This window comes from Chaetomium tenue (assembly GCF_020726465.1).
Source record: "Chaetomium tenue strain MPI-SDFR-AT-0079 chromosome Unknown F5144scaffold_3, whole genome shotgun sequence".
Taxonomy (NCBI): domain Eukaryota; kingdom Fungi; phylum Ascomycota; class Sordariomycetes; order Sordariales; family Chaetomiaceae; genus Chaetomium; species Chaetomium tenue.
In genome coordinates this window covers 3347052-3366548 of record NW_027117331.1, presented here as the reverse complement: position 1 = coordinate 3366548, position 19497 = coordinate 3347052, and the positions used below count along the sequence as shown (strand labels likewise).

At 57.0% G+C, this 19497-nt stretch overlaps 6 protein-coding genes across 6 annotated transcripts; 4 read left to right on the top strand and 2 right to left on the bottom strand.

Moving 5' to 3' along the window:
- Positions 1-973: 973 nt before the first annotated feature.
- Positions 974-1616, top strand: F5144DRAFT_611523 (uncharacterized protein; the record flags this gene model as incomplete). Its single annotated transcript, XM_066791695.1, has 3 exons — positions 974-1081; positions 1113-1220; positions 1503-1616. 3 exons carry the CDS (start codon positions 974-976, stop codon positions 1614-1616), a joined length of 330 nt encoding a protein of 109 aa, XP_066645134.1.
- A 4071-nt stretch (positions 1617-5687) lies between these two features.
- On the top strand, positions 5688-9727 carry F5144DRAFT_197905 (mitochondrial protein Pet127-domain-containing protein). The gene has a single exon (XM_066782876.1). It carries the CDS (start codon positions 5807-5809, stop codon positions 9377-9379), a length of 3573 nt encoding a protein of 1190 aa, XP_066645133.1. The 5' UTR covers positions 5688-5806; the 3' UTR covers positions 9380-9727.
- On the bottom strand, positions 9712-12093 carry F5144DRAFT_197900 (uncharacterized protein). Its single transcript, XM_066782875.1, has 3 exons — positions 11252-12093; positions 10169-11157; positions 9712-10086 (listed from the first exon to the last, which is right to left on the bottom strand). The coding sequence occupies exons 1-3, from the start codon at positions 11799-11801 to the stop codon at positions 10045-10047; spliced, it is 1581 nt and encodes a 526-aa protein (XP_066645132.1). The 5' UTR covers positions 11802-12093; the 3' UTR covers positions 9712-10044.
- Positions 12094-13872: 1779 nt separating this feature from the next.
- F5144DRAFT_487267 (uncharacterized protein) lies at positions 13873-15572 on the top strand (the record flags this gene model as incomplete). The annotated part of the gene is given in 5 exon segments (XM_066785599.1): positions 13873-13933; positions 13950-13953; positions 14056-14277; positions 14471-14690; positions 14925-15572. 5 exon segments carry the CDS (start codon positions 13873-13875, stop codon positions 15570-15572), a joined length of 1155 nt encoding a protein of 384 aa, XP_066645131.1.
- A 94-nt stretch (positions 15573-15666) lies between these two features.
- Positions 15667-16658, bottom strand: F5144DRAFT_628835 (uncharacterized protein). The gene has a single exon (XM_066792355.1). The coding sequence runs from the start codon at positions 16567-16569 to the stop codon at positions 15841-15843; it is 729 nt and encodes a 242-aa protein (XP_066645130.1). The 5' UTR covers positions 16570-16658; the 3' UTR covers positions 15667-15840.
- Positions 16659-16972: 314 nt separating this feature from the next.
- F5144DRAFT_591857 (uncharacterized protein) lies at positions 16973-18169 on the top strand (the record flags this gene model as incomplete). The annotated part of the gene is made up of 2 exons (XM_066790309.1): positions 16973-17182; positions 17414-18169. 2 exons carry the CDS (start codon positions 16973-16975, stop codon positions 18167-18169), a joined length of 966 nt encoding a protein of 321 aa, XP_066645129.1.
- Between the last annotated feature and the right edge of the window lie 1328 nt (positions 18170-19497).

Below are 19497 nucleotides of genomic sequence, written 5' to 3'. Positions count from 1 at the left end.
GTGTGACTGAGGCCCGGAAACAGCAGCGGTGGGTTTGCTATCGGGCGCCAATATGATGCGATCAGGGCCCAAGACAAGGCAGCAAGGGGAATGGCCGACTGATAAACGATTCAGGACGGGTCCAGGGAAGGTAGGGAGGCGGGGTTGTTTGGTTGGTTGGAGAGGAAGGGGGGAATCCTCGGTGAAATGCTGGGGGGTGGCTGCGGTCCCAGATCTGGCGGTATCTGATACCGAGAGATGCAAGCCGAGCGAATGTCTCAAGGTTGCTGATAGGCAAGGCAAACGTTGCAGGATCCCCAGGTCTCTGATCTGCCCAGAGCGGCAGAGCGGCAGCTTCCCGTGGTAGCGTAGGTATGGAGATAACGTTCCGAGGTTTGTGTGGAGAGAGTGCGGACGCTCCCGATAACGGCCAGCCGAAAGTTGTTTGGTAAGGTAAGTAAGGTACTTTGTTGGTCGCAGCAGCGTTGGGAGCGGGTAACTTTTAAATGTCGTATGGAGCCGCGGAAAGGGAAAGAAGACGGCCGACCCGACGAGGAAAACACGGGATGCAGGAAAGTAGGAATGAAGAAAGACAAAAAGCAGCGCCGCGGTTGGCGAGGTTGTGGGCCGGAGAAAAAGAAGGACGGAAAAGGCCCCAAGAGATACCCAGTCCAGTCTGCCCAGTATAGATAGCGGCGGCTGCTAGGATTTGAGCAAGATAAATTGCTTGCCGGGCGAAGAAGGTACCCAGCCGTTTCTGAAGGCCATGACAGCGGGTCCTTACCAATAGCGAGGTACCGGGGACGCCGCGGGTCGAGTTCCCGTGTGGGGAGGTTCCATCCTATGTGGCACTACGCTGCCCCTCCACGACTTCCCGCGGCCGTCCGTACCTTTTTCTTTGGAACCCCCCGTTCGACGCTGCGATGGCGCCAGGTGACGTGACAATTGTCTTTGACTGCCAAAGCTCGGGCTACCACTTTTTGTACATTCCTACATGTACGAATACACAAACGTGTACAATGTACAACAAACAGAGCACCTCGCGTACCTGACGGAGGATGTGCGAAGGCGGTCTGGCCGGTGGAGATTCCGCCGTACCGTAGTATGTTGTGTGTAATACATTGCGGATCAAGTGGGAACGGACGAGCGCATCGTGTGAAAAGCCTTTCGACAAGCGTGGGCGGGACGTGGAGGGGGACAACCATGCGCTGTGCGAAAGGTGGGCGCAGCGGCGGAGCTTGGTGTGTCAATGACCGAAAGAGACGCCGCCGGCTCTGCACATGGCCAGGCGTGCCAGGCTCTTTGGATGAACAGCCCTGCTTCCCCAACCTGGAAACTTTTTTTTTCTTTGCTTGTTCCCCAGAATCCCCCCGCCGGTGGGATGGGGACTCCGTTTGCCCCAAAATGGACAGCAAGGCCAGCAGGGTCCTCGCCCGTTACGGGCCAGGGGAGCTCTCCTTCTCTGTTCTGTCGCTTTGGCATTTGCGATGAACTTGTGGGCCAACAAGAAACTTTCTCAACAGGGCCGATCCGACAGGGATCCCCGGTGGGACTCGAGGGATGCCACATGGAGCAAGCAGCGACCAACCCGGCGGCCGTCTGTGGGGGTCCAAGATAAGAAAGAGTTTGCTGCCTGAGGCTGCAGCTTAGCCTGCGTTCCAGACGCAGCCCCGCGAGCCGACAAATCTTGGCTCCATTCCTGGGCACAAACGCCGGGGAGAAACAAAAAAAGGCACATCGACACGGTGCATGATTCTAGAAGTTCGGCAGGAATCCCCAGACCCCGATTCTTGCATCAAGCCTACCTCCTTGATTTTGGCAGCCTGGGACTCTTCCCATTCGGCTGCGATCTGGATCTGGCCCTTTTTCACCGTTCAAGCCCCTTTGAACGCCTTTTCCGTTCCCGAGATGTGAGCTTGTTTGCAATCTTGGTGCTGCCGATGGCAGCTGCAAGATAAGGTGGGCTCCACGGACCAGGGCAAGCTGAGACCTCCGATTCCTCCCATCCCATGCCTCAGGTACCTGAGTTGGTTATCTTGAGCGACGTGCCGTCGCACGCCTCTCACTTAGTCTCACCTCACAGACCACAGCTTTTGCATGACTCTTGCACCTCGAAACCGACGCATCACCCGTCATTGGCCTTTGCCCTAATCTCCCTCGACTGCTCATATTTTTTCTTTGCGGCATGTTGCACCAGCTACTGGCGCAATTATGCTGTCGGCTGATGTGCCGATTATCCTGTCGCACAGCAGCCATAACCGAGCAATCCTACATATTGTGGGAACGGGAGGGAAAGCCGACCTCCTGCGACCGACGCCGCCCAAGTCCGCTGGACCAAGTTTTGAACCACTGCCGAATGAGGTAACAATTACTCTCCGAGCTTACCGCACCCACCCATCGAGCCATTCACTGGATGTCAACGGTTGGAGGACCGGAGATCTCTGAACGACGAGAGAAGAAACTGTCTCGCAACCAAGAGGTGGCTTCCCGCCTCAGATCCCTGCGACTAATCGGGTACCGCAGCATGGCTGGCACGCAAGCCATGCCTGCCCTGACGCTCTGAGGCGCGGCCATATCGCGATAAGGGGGAGATATGGTATCAGAGTAGCGGTGGCCCCGGCAGGTTTCGGGTATCGCTTGTCTCTTCTTCCCACAGCTGCCTGCAGCAACGAGGCCCGTGAGGGAGGTCTGTGAGCGAGGCAGAAAACCTGTGGGCGCCATGCGCGCGCACGCCTTCGGCCAAACAGATAACGTGCTGGGGCCGGCTGCGCGCAAACCGTTTCGTGATTTGCGAGCCCTTGGTCGCCATCCAACACCGAGTACCCGGCCTAAACCCGGCCAATCGCCGTGTCATCAGGGGAGCACGGGAGGCATGCAACATCGAATGCTGCGACGCGGGACGAGAGGTGAAGCTGCAGCGGCCCCCCGGATGGTACCACATTATGCCTTTGGGCAGGATACGTGCAGGCGGTGCTGTGGGCGAATAGTGTCGCCCTCTGGACCAGCCGCAGTTACCTGTGTATTATATACATAAACAAGGGCTCCATCTCACGGACTGTGACAGACACGCAACCCTTTAAACTACCAACGACAAGCTCGGACCACAAGTCCGTTTGACACACGTCTCTGGGAAGTCGTCCTGCTTTGATAGGGCGCTGCGCTCCTTGCGTGCTTTGTCTCGGAATGGTTGACACCCGTGCACCATCCATATCGAGCACGCAAATTTCGCGGACAAGTGTCGTCCGTTGTCGTTGTCAAACGTGGCGTTTTCTTGATCGAGATCGGAACCAGATACCCAGAACTGGGAGCATCACAAACATTGGCGTCAGCAGCCCTCAAGGGACACACGCCCAAACATGGTGGTGCGGTGCAGTTGGGTCAAATTGGCATTCAGCCTCGAACGGGTGCATCCCGCCGCCTCGTCTTGGGAGGCGTTGCGCTGAGCAGACCATTACCTAATGGGACGATACCCCTTGTCGTGGGGTAACAGGAGCAGACAAATGACATCGCGCGGACGTAACACATGTTCGCCCGATTCGTACGGATTTGTGCCGCCGGGCCCAGATCCAACGGCTTTGACCATCATCGGACGCCGGGCGTCGTGAAACGCAGAGGCGCGCGCCGCCGCACCGGGAGAAAGCAAGCAAACAGACGACAAGAGTCACAAGACGGAGGGGGAAGGCCTCCCACCTCCCACGGTCATGGAATGAGCACGGCGGAGCCCAGCCTATGCATTCCACATCCGACCATGTCGGAAGAGGGTTCTGGCCTGGCCTCTTTCTCTCCCCCACCAAAGCAGCCGCCGCAAGCGCATTTGGTGGACAATCTCGAAAAGTACGTCAGCGAACAGGGAGAACCGAAAGCGATCTGACGAGCCATGTCTGATTGGGAATGAATGTGCGGCAGACAGGGATAGAAAGAAAGCAAGCATTCGTTATCATGACCTGGTTCGCGATAACGAATAGATAAGCGCACCGAAGCCATCGGCGCCCGGCCCGCACCACTTACACGGGAGATGTCTGCCCAATGTGGACTAAATCCGCCAGTGTGACAGCTGGATCAAGATGTCGGGGTCAGCTCCAGCTGAGGTGAGCAAGGAAAGAAGAGTGAGATATGGTTGCTTCTTTCTCAGCCCTATCACGAACCATAAATGTCCCTGTCCAGAGCACGTCATCGTCCATGCCCCTGGCTCACCCGAGATTTCTCCTTTGGAGTTGAAGGGACGAGTCCGATTGGGACGAGAGTCCGATTGAGACGGCATCCGGGAGGACCTGGCTTGCAACGGGAGGGCGCGCTCCCGCCCCTACCAAAAACGTTATCTCTCTCTCTCCAGGCCGACACGGCGTGGATGGACGCGATGTCTCGTGGCGTGGCTGAGTTGGACTCGATGCCCACGAAACACGCGCCGAAAGTTCCTGCTCTAGTGGCCCTGTCTAGCTTCAGCTTTGTGATGTGCCGCCACGGCGGCAAGACGGGTCCAGTGCCGGACTAAGTCACCGAGTGTCGAACTCATCCCGCTTGGATATCTCGTTGTGATTTGGGGGACGTTGGGGGTGTAAAGGTTTTGGGGGAGGTTAGGTTTGGTTTCCAAGCGAGCCCAGGCGGCTGGATTCCACATGCACCGACGTCGCGTAACGGTACCATTGGGCGAGTGGCATTCGTCGCACGTGGGAACTTCATATATCAAGCCCGGTGGAGGTCTTGTCGGAAGATGTTAGTAAAGATGGGGGTCGACGGGCCGCGGAAGGGGTATGTATCACGAAGCGTGTCGCTCCAATTGGCCCCGAACCTCCCCCCGTGCCTGTCGAGGGCGATGCCCCGCGAGGACACATCGCTTGGAGATTTTGGCCTGCTGCCCTTGTCTTCCACCTCCCGCTCTTGAACCCCAGATGCATTAGTCACTGGTGTGCCGCCATCACCCCGTTGTCTAGCTCTCTGGAAAATGTCCGGATCGACCCCCAAGGTTGACTTGTGTCTGGCGACCTGCCGTCATCGACGCGGAGCCTGAATGTCTGGGAGGTACGGCAGGATCACATGTGCACCAAAAACACCAAAAACACCAACACCCCGACATGCCATGATGGGCAAAGAGGGGAGGGCTCGTACTTGTAGTGACTCCTCAAGACGCGTGTAATGAGAGTGGATTCCAATAGAGCTGGATTTTGTGCGAAAGAGAACACAAAAGATGTTCGAAACGGCCAGGCAGTGATGAATTATTGGATTATTGGCTTTTTAGCGTCGGTGAGGCAGCTGGGCTTTCGTTGACCGTGGTGAAGTACGAAGTAGAAGCTTGACCTTCGACAGTATTTCTGCTGCATTGCCAGAATGGGAAATGTTTGGCATGCTGGGTCCACCTCCCTTTGGCCAAAAAAAAGCCGAACTCGAAAGCGGAGCGAGAAATCAAGAAAAGCGAAAGAAGTAAAAGAAAAACTAAGAAAAAGAAGAGATAAAGAAAACCGCGCAAAATAAAATAATCAAAAGAAACCGAGTCAAATAAAAAATGGACTTTGGGCTTTCGAATGGCTTTGTTTTGGTTCTCCTCGACCAAGGTTTCGGCGGCCCCTCAACTTGGAGTTCGGCTTTTTTTGGCCAGAGAGTGGTCCACCTATCGGGCCAACCCCTCCATCTCGGTAGAATAAAAGTCCGCTCTCGTCGAGCCAAGTGGAGAAAAAAGTCCAGATTACAGGGGTCAGGTCGCCCTGGTCAATCGCGATAAGCTTTTGGTGCAGAGATCGCGTCTGAATTTATTCTAGATAAGATTCGGTTTTGGATCGCCACTACCAAAACGCTAGGCTTTGACCGTGATCCCCGATTCAAGTGTATCGCCATGTTGCGACTGGTTAGTCAAGGGCGTAGCGCACTGAGAACTCATTTTATATGTTTATCATGTCGCGCGCTCCTCGCCAGCGGTGCCACGAGGCTACCGAGTGCCGTCGCAAAAATTTGTGCAGCACGCCACTACTCGTCGCCATCGACCATTGATCAGCCCGCACAGCCCTCAGAGCTATCGCAGGAGTCAGGGGCGACCGAGAAAGAGGCAGAGAATGGTCCAGAGAAAAGGCGCAGGAAAAGGGTTGAGAGACAGGCCAAGGGGGATTCTGGGAAAGAAACCAAGAAAGATTACAGGAAACGGAGCAACAAAGATTCCGAGAAACCCACGACTCCAAGGTCAAAGGCTAAATACTCAAAATCAACCAGGCCCTCAAAGTCAACCTCATCCGCTTTGACGCCATCCTCGGACTCGCCGGCCGCTAGACGACAGATCTGGCTTGAAACCCTGAATGTGTTGAAGGACATTAAGGACAGCCGCCGCTCGCCCTCTCAAACCAGACATGAACTTGCCGCCGAGGTTGAGGAAATACAGAAATCTCCGGGCCGCGACAGAAGGCTCGAAGGCGTTCTTCACCTCCTGAAGCAGGTCCTCCGCCAGGAGTTGGGGGATGCTACACCGGGCCTCCCACATGTACCGATCGAGAGTCCACCGATAGATGCGCCACAGGAAAAGAAACCGGCGCGGTTAGGCAAGACCTTGAAAGAGGCCTTGGGTATTGGACGGCCAAAGGGGGACGAGGAAGTAGCGGAGGAAGCGGTGCCGGAGGAGCGCTCGTCTGGGAAGGCTACTAGGAGGGCACCTAAGCCGAAGGCTGCTTCCTCATCACCACAGAAAGCTTCCAAAGCCGGCCCCAAGGCCAAGGTCTCGTCGCTTCGCGCCGGCACCAAAACGAGCGGCAAGAAGTCTCCCGACTTCGTTGTCAACCGCATCGATGCCAATAAAATCGATTTAACCCCGGTTGAAAAGGAACAGCCACCTGTCCCTAGTCTAGCTTACGGCCTGGACCGCGTGCTCTTCAACCCGGGTGTTTACCACATCCAAGATCCCCGCTCCCGGGTCTTCAACTTCGATCCCTACTTAGAGCGCATCATGCCCATCAAAGAGTTCGACTTCGACGCTATCAAACAATACGTCACGTCCTCCAAGGACAACGTCCTCATTGAGACAGCCGCCGAGCACCAGAAGAAGTACACAGGCTCGACCTCGAGCATGACTTCAACCCTTGCCCACTTCCACTTCCTCCTCTCGTCCTGGCGCCCCATCAATCCTGCTATGGTGTCCAAGGACTTCGAGATCGATTCGTACCGCTTCACTCGCATTATGCGCGCCCCCGCCGCCACCTTCCTCCACTGGAAAGATGGCACGTACGCCATCGATGCCGACAAGGAGTTTGATACCGCAAACGTCCTGAGCATGCTCGGCAAATCCATGGAGAAGTTCCTGACCCTACCCAAAGAAGAGTTTGAAAAATACCGCCGAACAAACTCGGACCAGCTAACCGAGGAGGAGCGCAACGGCCCCGAGTCGTATCACTACACCACCTTGGGCGATTTCATGATGCGGTCCCAGCTAGACGCCTACGACCCCAGACTTCCTGGCACCGGCATGTTCGATCTCAAGACTAGGGCCGTCGTCTCTATCCGCATGGATGCCCGCGACCCCTACAAGGGCATGGGCTACGAGATTCGCAGCCGCTTCGGTCAGTGGGAGTCGTTTGAGCGCGAGTATTACGACATGATCCGCTCCGCTTTTCTCAAATACTCGCTCCAGGTCCGCATGGGCCGCATGGACGGCATCTTCGTCGCCTACCACAACACGGAACGTATCTTTGGCTTTCAATACATTCCCCTTCCGGAGATGGACCTTTCGCTCCACGGCCAGGAGGACACAACTTTGGGCGACCGCGAGTTCAAGTTGAGTCTCCATCTGCTCAACAAAGTTCTGGACAAGGCCGCGGCCAAGTACCCCGGCCGATCCCTGCGCCTACACTTTGAGACACGAGGGGATAATACGCCCTTCATGTACATCTTCGCCAAGCCGGTCACCCCAGCCGAGATTGAGGAGATCCAGGGCGCCACGCAAGCCAAGGTTGAAGAATTTGAGCGCGAGATGATGGGCATTGTCGGGGGGTCGCGTGCCTTGGGGGCGGAAGAGGACGGAGAAGAGGCGGTTGACGAGGCCGACGAACATGATATCGACGAGGCTGGGGCCGAGCAGATCTCCACCTCTCCCGCCTGGACGGAGGTGAGGCGCAAAGTGGAGGATGAGCTGGAGGACGAGGAGCACGGCACAACCTTTGTCCGCGAGGCCATCGAGGATGCTCTCCAGGAGAGCGGGCTCCTCCGCACCACGGCCCCCGACGAGACCCAGCGCTACGTCGACGCCTTCCTCGAGGCGATGACCAGCAACACCCGCCGCGTTGCTCCCGAAGCCCAGGAATCTTCCGAGCTTGCCGATTCGGTCGAGGAAACTGATGCCGCGTCGGTTGGCGCTTCAAAGGCAGCAGAGCCCTCCGAGGAGTTGGACGAGGAGTCGGGCGAGGAGCCCGAAGAGGATGGGCAAACGCCCGCAACCGAGGACTCGTCTGCCGACGAGCCTACCTTGAAAGACCTGATTGTCAAGCTGGCGGCCGAGATCCGTACGATCCCCAGTAGGCGGCGGGCCAGCGAGGATGAGGACATCATTTACGAAGACGAGCCGAAAAACGCGGCCAGCCGCCGGAAGGTCGAGAAGATCTTCTTGGAGCTCACGGAGCAGCCACAGGGAGAGGACAAGGTTGAGGAGGGCGTAGGAAACGGTGTTATTGAGACGGGTACTGTGGTGGTCCAACCTGGGGAGCAGGTGGAACCAACTGAGACTGAGACGGCGGAGACAGCTGAACCGGTCGAGTCGACCGAAGCCGCCGAGTCAGCCCCGGAGGCGGGGGAGACGTTGGCCGCCGCATCGGAAGACTCTGTGACACCCGAGCCAACCACCGAAACTTCTGCCACACCGTCCGAAGACGCAACACCTTCTTCCGCAGAAGCAGAAGCAGAAGCAGAAACAGAAACAGACGTAGAAGCCGAAGCCGAAGCCGACTCCGAAATCCCAGGCGAGACCCAAGCCAAAAACAAAGAACTCTACGGCCTCATCCTCACCATCCGCAACAAGGTCGACGGCAAGTACGTCGAGCGGCCCGAGAACCTGACGGCCAAACAAAAGTGGCAGGTCGAGTACGCCATCGAGGAGGTCAAGCCGGCGCGGGCGCAGAACCTGTACGAGATGGTGCTCAAGCGCCGCAAGAACCTGCTCTACCCGGAGCAAGGGGACCAGCGCGACCGCTGGTACGACATGTTCCGCGGCAGCCTGGACCGCTACAGCACCACCGGGCGCCGGTTTCGCCGCGACGAGGACAGGCGCCAGCGCGGCCAGCCCGTCCATGTCTATGGTTCATTGGAGCCGCTGCCGTATGAGCAGGTGTTTGGGGCGGCGCGGGAAGAGGCGGAGAATGGATATGAGGATGTGGATGAGGGTGTGGATGAGAATGGATATGAGGATGTGAATGAGGATGGGCCGAAAAAGGAGTAAATAGAGGTGGGCATCCACCCGGATTGTACCATATTGTTGGACGATAGATTTGTACCATGAACTGTACCATATACCATACCACGATCACTCCTTATTATACCCAGCAACTCCATCTTCACACCTCGCAACGTTCCATTGAGACAAATAAACGGTCCAAGGAAGCACCAAGTTGATTAATGAATAAATCTTGCCCCGATATCCCCATGCCCTTCTATTCTTCTTCCCTTCCTTCTGACCTGTCCTCTCTAACACGGCCTTCTAACCCATCATCCAACAATCACAATACGATTACATTGGAGGGTAAACGCAACAGAATACCAACGCGAGACGTCATCAATCCTGGCCATGCACAAAGCGAGTCCTACCGCCGCCGCCGCCGCCGAGTAGATGATCCCAAAACCGCCGAGGTGAAAGGAAAAAAAAAAGGAAATAGTGGAGTAAATGAAACAAAGCCAAATCCCAAAACGCCGCTGCTATGCATAACGTGAGCCTATTATGCCCTCCGCCCTGAACCCTTTTCTTCCCAAACCAGCTCAAACCAAGACCAACTCAACGCGGAGTAAGTGGCAAGTCGAAGGGGCGTGATGATTCCCATATTGCCGTGCCACGTTGGCAAGTTTTGAGAGAAGCGACGCGCGCATGCGCACGCCACGCCTCGGAGATGATTATAACTGCAAGTTCCCGACCTCGCACCAATCATTCACAGGCTAGAAACGGCACCGTATTAGCTACAAGCTCCCGAGAGAAGGGGAAATGGGTACGAAAAAGGAAAATAAAGCCGAGACTTACCAAACAACTCAGATAGCGGCACCAATCACACGTCACGCGATCCACATAGAAGTTCTTCAACAGCAGGATGAACCCGACGGTCACCAGCACGAGGGCACCGGCACGAATCAGCCACCAAGCCCACCACAACGGGCGACGGCCCTTGAAGAAACCCACGGGATTCCTCACGAACGACGGCGGGGTGCCGTGGGCGGCGGACCCGCCACTGACGTGGGAACTCGCGTAGGGGACATCGTCGCCGATGCGGCGGCGCAGGGAGTTGGGGGAGTGCAGCAGGCAGACGCCGAGGCCGAGGCCCATGAGGAAGCCGCCGATGTGGGCGAAGTTGTCGAGGCCGGGGAGCAGGCCGAGCACGAAGGAGATGACGATGTCGAGCAGGATGAAGAGCAGGTCCTTGACGGGGCTGGCGCGGTCGCGCCACGAGTAGAGCAGGTCGAGCAGGGTGAGGGCGATGATGCCGAAGAGGGAGCCCGAGGCGCCCGTGGAGGCGATGGCGGTGCCGGCGTAGTTGCCGCCCATGACGAAGCCGAAGATGCCGGCCGACATGTAGACGAGGAAGAAGCGGATGGAGCCGATGGACTTCTCCATGTCGCGGCCGAGGGTGAGCTGCAGGAGCATGTTGAAGCCGATGTGGATGAGCCCCGCGTGCATGAAGATGGGGACGATGAAGCGGAACCACTGGTTGGGGGCGGGCTGGGTGTCGAGCGGGGTGCCTACTTTGTAGGCGGGCTCCGGGACGCCGCCAAAGCCGCAAAGGTCGGAAAGGGTGCAGTGATTCTCGGGGGCATTTTCGTCGAGAGTGGTGGAGCTGGGGCACGGCCACGGTAGCTTCCCATCAGTGTAATTCCTCGCATCGGCGTTTTGGATCCCCTCTACATTGTGCATGCAGGGGACGAAGCGGGCGCCCATGTTGATGAGGACGTAGGGGGACGGACCGATCATGGGATTGAAGGAGGGTTTAATCATGATGGGGGAGCCGGTAGTGGTAGCTAGGTGGTCGTTAATCTTCTGCGTCTTGCCGAGCTAACAACTCGCTCAATGGAGGGGGAAATAGAGGGGAGGGGGGAGGGGCTTGCTACCTACCGTTCTTGACAATCTCGCCGATGAAGACAGCGACCTGGACAATGGTCAAAAAGTAGACGACGAACGGTATCTTCTTGCGGCCGGAACCCAACATGCCGAGCTCGCCAAACCGCACGCGCCCTTTGCGAGCCTTCGACTTCGACGACGCGTCGTAGACGTGGTCCTGCATTTCGGGGTCCTTGGACGGCACGCGCTGGGCATGGTCTTGGAGGGGGATGTTGTCAGTCGCACGACCGTACATGTCGTCGGGCGAAACGGGTGAATGGCCGTGGTAGCCAGTGTCTTGGTGGCTTAATCGGTGCATACTTGAGGTCGGAGTGGGCTGGTGTGTGCTTGCGGGATACACATGGTCGTCGAAGACGGTTTCGAAGGGCGAAGGAGATGTGCCTTGGTTCGGCCGGTCCCCGGGAGCGAGATAGGGTTGCGAGCTGTATGGGGGTGCGGGCGTAGAGTAGACAGAGGAAGAGGATGGTGCTGGCCGGCTGCTGTCGTATCCCAGGCCGGCCGCATCGGGTAGGGGTTTTTGCTGGTAATAATCGTTGGCTGCCATTTTTATTTCTTGTTTGGGGGCTGCCCGGGCTCTCGAGAGCACCGAACCGCAAATCTCCCGGGCTAAATGGTGTGTTGGAAAAAGCGATGGTCGTAATCGGGCGACAATTTAGCAACGGGTGCCAACTAGTGTGGAAGAACGAAGGTCGGTCGACGGTAATGTCGCAAGTCGAGCGAAGTGAAGCAGGGCCAGGCCAGGGAAACAGGAATTAACCGTTGCAGACCCGCAAGGTGTTTCGGGGGGTTGCGGGTGTAGGGGCCTCCGAGAGTTTGGAGAAGTCCCGTTTGGGTCGCACTGTCGCAAACAATGAGCACAAAGTCTGGTTGTACCGTCGAGTCGGGAATGGTGTTGAAAGTGGGAAAGTGGCCAGGCCAGGACGGGAGCAGCAGTTTATGGAATGCAAGTGGCCTGAATATTTCAAGACGTACGCGTGTTTCTTGATTTGCCAGGGCCGGGTTGCTGGCCAGTGCTAGTGGAGTTGGGTGGGTGGTGCTTTTGGATCTTGGGTCGAGTGTGGATCTCAACCCAGCAGCCGAACAGTCAAGTCAACACACGGCCACAATGGGGCTAGGTGGGCTGGGTATTCAAGGTCGTTGATGGATTTGCATCGACCTGCTGACTTCAACAGATAAAGTGGCCGATTGATAAGACGAAAAGAAAATTACTCGCCGCTGATCAAAAATAGAACACAATCGCAACGATGCCCTGGTGGCTTGGTAGTTAAGACGAGGGCAGAAGGGCTGATTTCCCCGAACACGAGCCACCTGGTGACGTTTCCCGCCAAGTGTCCAGCAACAAAAGCCGGAGATCAGTGGAGAAAATGGCAGGCTGTGTGCTTCGTGGAAGCTGATCAAGTGAAGGAGGCCGCCACTGAGAAGAGACCTCGCACAGAGGCAACTCATCTCTGGTGGGACACCACGCCGACAAAATCCCTCGAGAGCCTGGTCATGGTGGCCACCACGGAAGCGCCTAATTGCAGAATCACGGCGCTCCAAACCGTTGGCTTACCCGGTAGTTAGGTGTTGCTGCAGCTGACAGCCGAGTCCAAGGAACATTGAAAACAACAACCACCAACCACACATCCCACTTTTAGAAAATGCGGGGGAAAGGGTTGCCGCCCGCTGAGGCGGTCGAGGCCTTGTGTGGGTGGTTTCAGGTTTGATGCATGACGAACCTGTCGGGCCCTGTCCCGATCCTGTCCATTCGCGGCTAACAGCGCGATGGGTCGCCTGGACGGCTGGCAGCATCTGGCACCCGAGGAATTCCCAATGAGACCCTCAGTACTGGCATTGACTACCTACCTAGGTATCCGGCCTCCTACTAGCCCCAATGACTGTCACGGTTCTTCTCTTTCCGTCTCCTCTTCTTGATTCGGGTTTATGGCTAGACCTGCATGGAGCGATCCAGGTTCGCCAGGCACGGCGAGGCGTTATATGTACACTAGTGTAGTACACCTCCGCCGGGGTCACAAACCAAACAGACAGGGGGTTTTGGCAAGGGGACGAGCAGGCCAAGTTAACTGTTATTTTAGCATTTTCTATTGGATGACGGCACCTGACGAGCGTCGCTGGGTTCGGTGGGTGCACCCATATGGTCACTCTTCTAGCATTTTCTATGGGATGTGACATGTCCAGGGCGCACCTGAAAGCCCTTGCCCCCTCCCCTGGTCTGTTTGGTTTGTGACCCCGGCGGAGGTGTAAACCCTGTCTTGGCGACCAGGGACAGAGGTACTGATAAGATAAGCTAGTGGAAAAGTCCCAAAAACCTCGAGGGTTTCAATTTGACAATTTGACTTGCGCCGCGGTCACCGAGACAAGCTTATCCGACAATTACCTCGCGGTCACCCCCTTTCCGTTAAAATGCGTCCCTTCCCGGTGCCCTGCCACCGGGGTGTTCTCAATCCGCACGCAATAACACGGCAACTCTGCCTAACATCAGCACAACTGCTGCCCGCCCCCCCAAGCCGTCGATCCATTCACCACACAGCGCCGCTATGTAAGAATACACGCTCGGACTATGTACCGGAAGCACGAAAACCCCGGACCTCCGAGCTCGCCGAACCCACTTCACCATGGCCCGAGCGAGAGCCGCCGAACGAGGCGGACAAGCCAAACACTTCGGAACCCGACCAGGTTGAGCAACGCCGAGTCGTGTACAACAAGGACGGCCACGAACCGAGCATCCACCGATACATGTCTAGCCCCAACGACAGAATTCCCTCATCACTCCCGCTACGCTACAGCCTATCCGACAGTGGGGGGTGGGCTAGGAAACTGCGGTCCCCTAAAGAAGCCCCTGTCCGAGAAGAAGCCGCTCCTCCAGAAGAACCCTACTCTGCGGATCCCCTAATGATGTTTTACAACAAAATTTCACCGGCAAGGGGGCAGGAGAAGAGCGATCCTGCCGCCGTGGAAAGCGAAAGCAGACTTGAGACTGGTGGCATCGAGGCGGAAGCGAGGAGTAGGGAGGCGGAACTGTTATCGACAAAGGAACAGCAGTTGAAGGAAAGGGAGCGGAATTTAGAGGCTCTGGAGCGAAGGCTCAACGCTCTGGTGCTAAAACTGGAAGGGAAGAGTGAAGGAAAAGAACAAGGCGAGGCGGGTGTTGGGGAGACACCAGGCCGACAAGGGGAGATGGGCGTTAAAGCGGCACCGGGCCGACCAGGCGAGATGGGCGTTAGAGCGGCACCGGGCCGACAAGGCGAGATGGGCGCCAGAGTGGCACCGGGCCGACAAGGCGAGATGGGCGTTAGAGCGGCACCGGGCCGACAAGTCGAGGCGGGTGTTAGAGAGACACCAAACCGACAAGGCGAGATGGGCGTTGGAGCGGCACCGGGCCGACAAGTCGAGGCGGGTGTTAGAGTGGCACCGGGCCGACAAGGCGAGGCTGGTGTTAGAGGGACACCAGGCCGACAAGGCGAGGCGGGTTTTAGAGAGGCACCGGGCCGACAAGGCGAAGCGAGTGTTAGAGAGGCACCAGGCCAACAAGGCGAGGCGGGTGTTAGAGAGACATCAGTCCCCCCAATGGCACAGCTCCATTGGGCTGCAGTGAAAAAGGCAATACATCCATGTTCCCCGCAAGCTCTACGAATGTCCCCTTACTGACAGCTTGCGAATTGATTAGGCACGCTTGGCACAGGAGGCCAGGTTACGGGACGTGCCAGCGAATATCGAAGTCCCTTACGAGGAACTGAAGGCGTTACATGAGAGAGGCCCACTCGCGGCACACAAGCGGGTCATGATTCTTGCGTCGTTCAAGAGGCAGCAGCTCGAATACGACGTAGTGGAAAACCCCGCAAGCGAGAAACAGTGGCCTAGGCGCGCAGACACTGAGCTCCGCTCGTGGGTCATCAACCACAAGCTGCACCAGTTCTTATATCGTAACCTTCGCGAGGAACGGCGGCGGGTGGATATTATGAACCGCCAGAGGCTGGTTGCCCGGAAGAAGCTTCGCATTTCCCCGGACCTCCCCGATCCCGTCGCTGAGGTGGAAGCCAGGGTCCATCAGTTCATCGTACAAAGAGATGCGCAGGCGATCGTCCGCAAGTCCAAGGAATTCACGCGCAAGAACCACCGGCGACTCGTCCTGGCAGAGAGAGCCGGACTCCATGCCCTAATCGCGCAGGGACTTCCAGAGGTCGGTGACGTGAGGCGGGGCCGCATAATAGCAGGCTTACGACGGAAGGAGGAGCGGGTGGCGAGGATAAATGCCAAGAAACAACGGAAGGCGCTCAAACAAGCCATCCAAAAAAGCGAAGGTTCTTCCGGATAGTCCACGGCTGCTCTCTGGGCTCCCGTGGACGGGTCACGGTTTCGGCAAAACGAGGATTGGGGCCTCGACGGTTGCAAACGGACTATATATCAGGATACCGCTGTAAAAAAAACATGTAATAATACAAAAAAGAGATATGATGCACTCTGTTTTGCGTCCCTGGCAAGTAGATACTTATACAACCCTTCAGCCTCTAGCCTCTCTCCATTATCGGATATCCGGTCGGATCATCTTACAATTCCAATCCTCCTCCTAGGTCCCCGGCACTCTATTCCTTCTTCCCCTTCCCGTCACCCTGACCCTCCCCCTCGCCCTTCCCACCCCCCTGCCCATCACCACCACCCTTCCCCTTCCAAACCTCCCGCACCTGCTCCGCAATCAACTCGCCATACCCCTTCCCACTCTCGATCGCCTTGCGCTCCTCCTCCAGCCTCTTCTCCTGCCACCCCTCCTTCTCTCCGCCCATCCAGAACCTCTCCACCAACCCCGCCTGCGCCTTCCGCGGCACATACTCCCGCCCCTCCGCCTCGGCCCGCCGCTTCCGCTCCGCCTCGATCAGCATCTTATTCCTCGCCGCCCGCTCCGTCGGCAGGCTATCAAACACCCCCACCTTCACCTCCTCCCCCTTCCCATCACCACCACCCACACCACCACCCCCATTCGCTACAGACCTCCCCCCCAAAACCCCCCCTAACCGATCCCCCCACCGCGCCGTCAGCGCCTTGCCCGTGTACTCGGTCGCCAGCTGGTTGACGCCCCAGAAGCCACCGGAGGCGAGCACGACGTTTTGCACCAGGGACTTGGCGCGGCCGCCGCCGCGGGTCGGGAGGAGGAGCGCGATGGGGCAGAGGATGGTGAGGGCGATGGCGGTGGGGCGGAGGAGGGGGTTGCGTTCTGGTTCTGGTGGTGTTGGTGGGGGGGAGGGGGGTTGGGGGGGTTGTGAGGGGGTTGTTGTGGGAGGGGTGGGTGGTGGTTGTTGTTGTTGTTGGGAGGTCATTTTGGTGGGGGCTGTGGCCGATTGTCTGGTTTGGGTTGCTGGGGTGGTTGTGGGTGTGGTTTGTTTGTTTGAGCTTGGTGATGAGGTCAATGGGTTGGTTGATGGGAAAAATGTTGCAGGGGTTGATGGACTGCGGTTGAAGGTTGTTATCGATAAGGTTAAGCTGCCAAGCTTGGCTCAGCTGCAAGTGATCTCGGCGCGAGGCATCAATCCCCACCGATGGCGCGATCGCGATGCACTAGACTGTTGTGATAGGTATCTTGCAAAACATGCCGGCCCCCATCGTTGCTGAAATCCGCCTTCCTCCCGTAGCATCGGAACGACTCAGGAGAGTGGGCTTGGGCAAGACGCCATCAGCTTCCTCCACCCAGGGTACAATGAACCAACTAACCTCCTCTTCCGCATGCCACGAGTCGACCGAGTCGACCATGTTCCCTCAGTAGACGGCGCGCTGCAGTTTGGCCTTCATCATCGGACTGCACTGACAGCATGCCAAATTGTGGCCAATAACGCGTTTGATGGCTTCCTGGCCCTCGACAGGGCCGGCACCCAGCCAGTCAACGCGTCAGTCCCAATCGTTGGCATCCTTACGGCTAGCGAATATTACTTTATCGTTCCGAGCAGCCCAATAGGCAAGTCAACCTCTTCTCCACGCACTCCCTCACCTTCTACTGACGGTTTTGCATGCCATATAGACGAATACCCCATCGTCCCATCCTTCCGCGACTGGCAGTTTCCGCACAACCGTATCCCTGACTTCTGGCCGCGGCGCCCCCGAGTCTTGCCTTCCCCATCGCCTTCCCAACTGCTCTGCGCCGTAACGGGATGTACCTGGGCCGTACAGCGCGCACATCTTGTCCCGACTAACGAGCGGGTTTGGTTTGCCCGCAACGGAATGAGCAGGTATGGCGTCGACGCGGTTGTCGATATCGACGATTCGGCCAACTATATCGCACTGAGGTCTGATGTCCACATATGCTTGGATACATGGGCCTTTGTACTCGTGCCCAAGGTCCCTGAGGCTCTGCCGGCTACGGGAGCCAACCCGGGCCACAACTCTGTGCTCTCCGCTACCGATGGCACGCAGCAGCAACAACAACAGCAGCACCAGCAGCACCAGTACGCGGTACACATACTCTCCGGGGCGGACCCCATGTTCTCGAGCCTTCACTATGACATTCGCCTGCCCCACTCCCGGCTCGCCAACTGTTCACGTGAGTTTCTCTACGCACGCTTCGCTCTCAATATCTTTATAGCCGTCAAGGCGTTCGTGACGGCTGGTCAACGTCGGCGGGTGGCCCGTTTTATGGTTGTCGACGAGGATCGTGGGCCGGAGCTCGTAGAGGAGGATATTGATGGGCCGCCCTTGTTTGCCCTCTACGAAGCTGGGAAGCCTCGAAGCGTGAGCCCCCCAGAGTGTAAGCGGGGGGGCGGAAGTCACAGCCGTGGCGGCCAGCAAGATGTGGATGAGGAAGGCTATTTCACATCTGAAGACGAAGAAGATGACGATACCGTATGGGAAAGGCACGTGCGTGGTATTGAAGAAGAGCAGCGCGGCCGGCCGCGTAAGAGGGCGAGGCGGGGCTCAAACTCACTCTGACCGTCCCGTTATCATGGTTCACAACGAGCTGGAAAACCAAACCCAGAACCAAAACCAGTCCGTTGAGGTTTGGCGCAACGACTCGGCGATGCGTATTAGTGCCTCTGGCTCTTAACGCTTCAAAGCTAGCCGTGTATGGCTTTGAAGGCCCCAATCCATGCCTTGTGGCACTTTCCATAAGTGCCTTTCCAAAGCATTCTATACTTGATACATCATCAAATCAACTCTCACGGTAGGTAGGCCACTCGCCGAGCGACCCCGTCATCCTCGGGCCCAAAAGAAAAGCCCAACTCGAAAGGGAAGCAAAAATTCAAGAACAAAAAAGAAGTAAAAGAAACAAAAGAGTTCGACTCCTCCATTTGGCCCGGCTGACTGACCCTTGGTGCTCCCTGGCAGTGTGGTGAGGCGCAGGACGTCAGAATAAGGTAACGATTATCCACCGGTCCAATTCCACGGGCTCGCGGCTAAGCTGGATCGAGTCTAGCGAACTGTGGTGTTCGAGGAAACCAATCATACACTTCCCTAGGGACGGGAAAGCTTGTTCTGACTTGGCACTGTTGCATTCGTGTTTCCTTTTCCTCTCACGGTTACATCTTGAGTCTTCCGATCGTCACTGTCACGGGCGGGGAATCAGGGGTATAGCCAGGCTGACAACCCGGATGTTAGAGGAGATGCCGTAGATCTTTAAATAGTTACATGTATGTTGTACAATGCCCGGCTGCTCTCTGGAAACCATGAAAGAGGTCTGGTATTCGAAGGGCTATTGCGAGCATACCCTCACATGGCAACGGTGGCTGTGTTAAGTGGGAGAGAAGTGAGCTAAATGGGTCAGGTGGAAGCCCCGACGACCGGTTCCAGTAGAATGCTTCGACGGTACCTGTGAACGAAGGGGGCGGTGTTGCTGCCTTGCCTGAATGCTTGTGATCGGCTCCCCAGTTGCCCTGATTCAACAGAAATCCGCCGGGAGAGCAATCACCAGGGGTCGAGCATCGTGTTTACCCTTTTTGTATACGCATGAGCCAACGAGTGGCAGGAACGCATTTCCAAACGGGCAATATGCATTGCCTATGGCAGGTACAGAGAGTTCTTCTCAGTCAGGGACTCAGAGCGGACAAACCTCTTCCCTTGATGGCACCAATCATCATTCACATACCAAAGGGGTGTACAAATTAAGAGATTCCTATCCTGTAGTCCACCAACGAGCAAGAAGCCCGAAATACGCGGTGCTCAGCCCCAGGAGTCGAGCTAAATGGGGTGTAGTCGCCCCGGCTTATAGCACCGATCATGACACTATCGATCCGGACGACGATCGACTCACTACCCGGGCC

What these genes read in the sequence shown, in the direction of transcription:
- F5144DRAFT_628835 (XM_066792355.1), bottom strand. Translation starts at nt 16,569, where the DNA reads ATGACCTCCCAACAACAACAACAACCACCACCCACCCCTCCCACAACA.
- F5144DRAFT_197900 (XM_066782875.1), bottom strand. Translation starts at nt 11,801, where the DNA reads ATGGCAGCCAACGATTATTACCAGCAAAAACCCCTACCCGATGCGGCC. An exon ending in CGGCGAGATTGTCAAGAACG is followed by an intron (nt 11,158 to 11,251) that starts GTAGGTAGCAAG and finishes ACGACCACCTAG; the next exon opens with CTACCACTACCGGCTCCCCC. An exon ending in GCCGCTATCTGAGTTGTTTG is followed by an intron (nt 10,087 to 10,168) that starts GTAAGTCTCGGC and finishes TGCCGTTTCTAG; the next exon opens with CCTGTGAATGATTGGTGCGA.
- F5144DRAFT_197905 (XM_066782876.1), top strand. Translation starts at nt 5,807, where the DNA reads ATGTTGCGACTGGTTAGTCAAGGGCGTAGCGCACTGAGAACTCATTTT.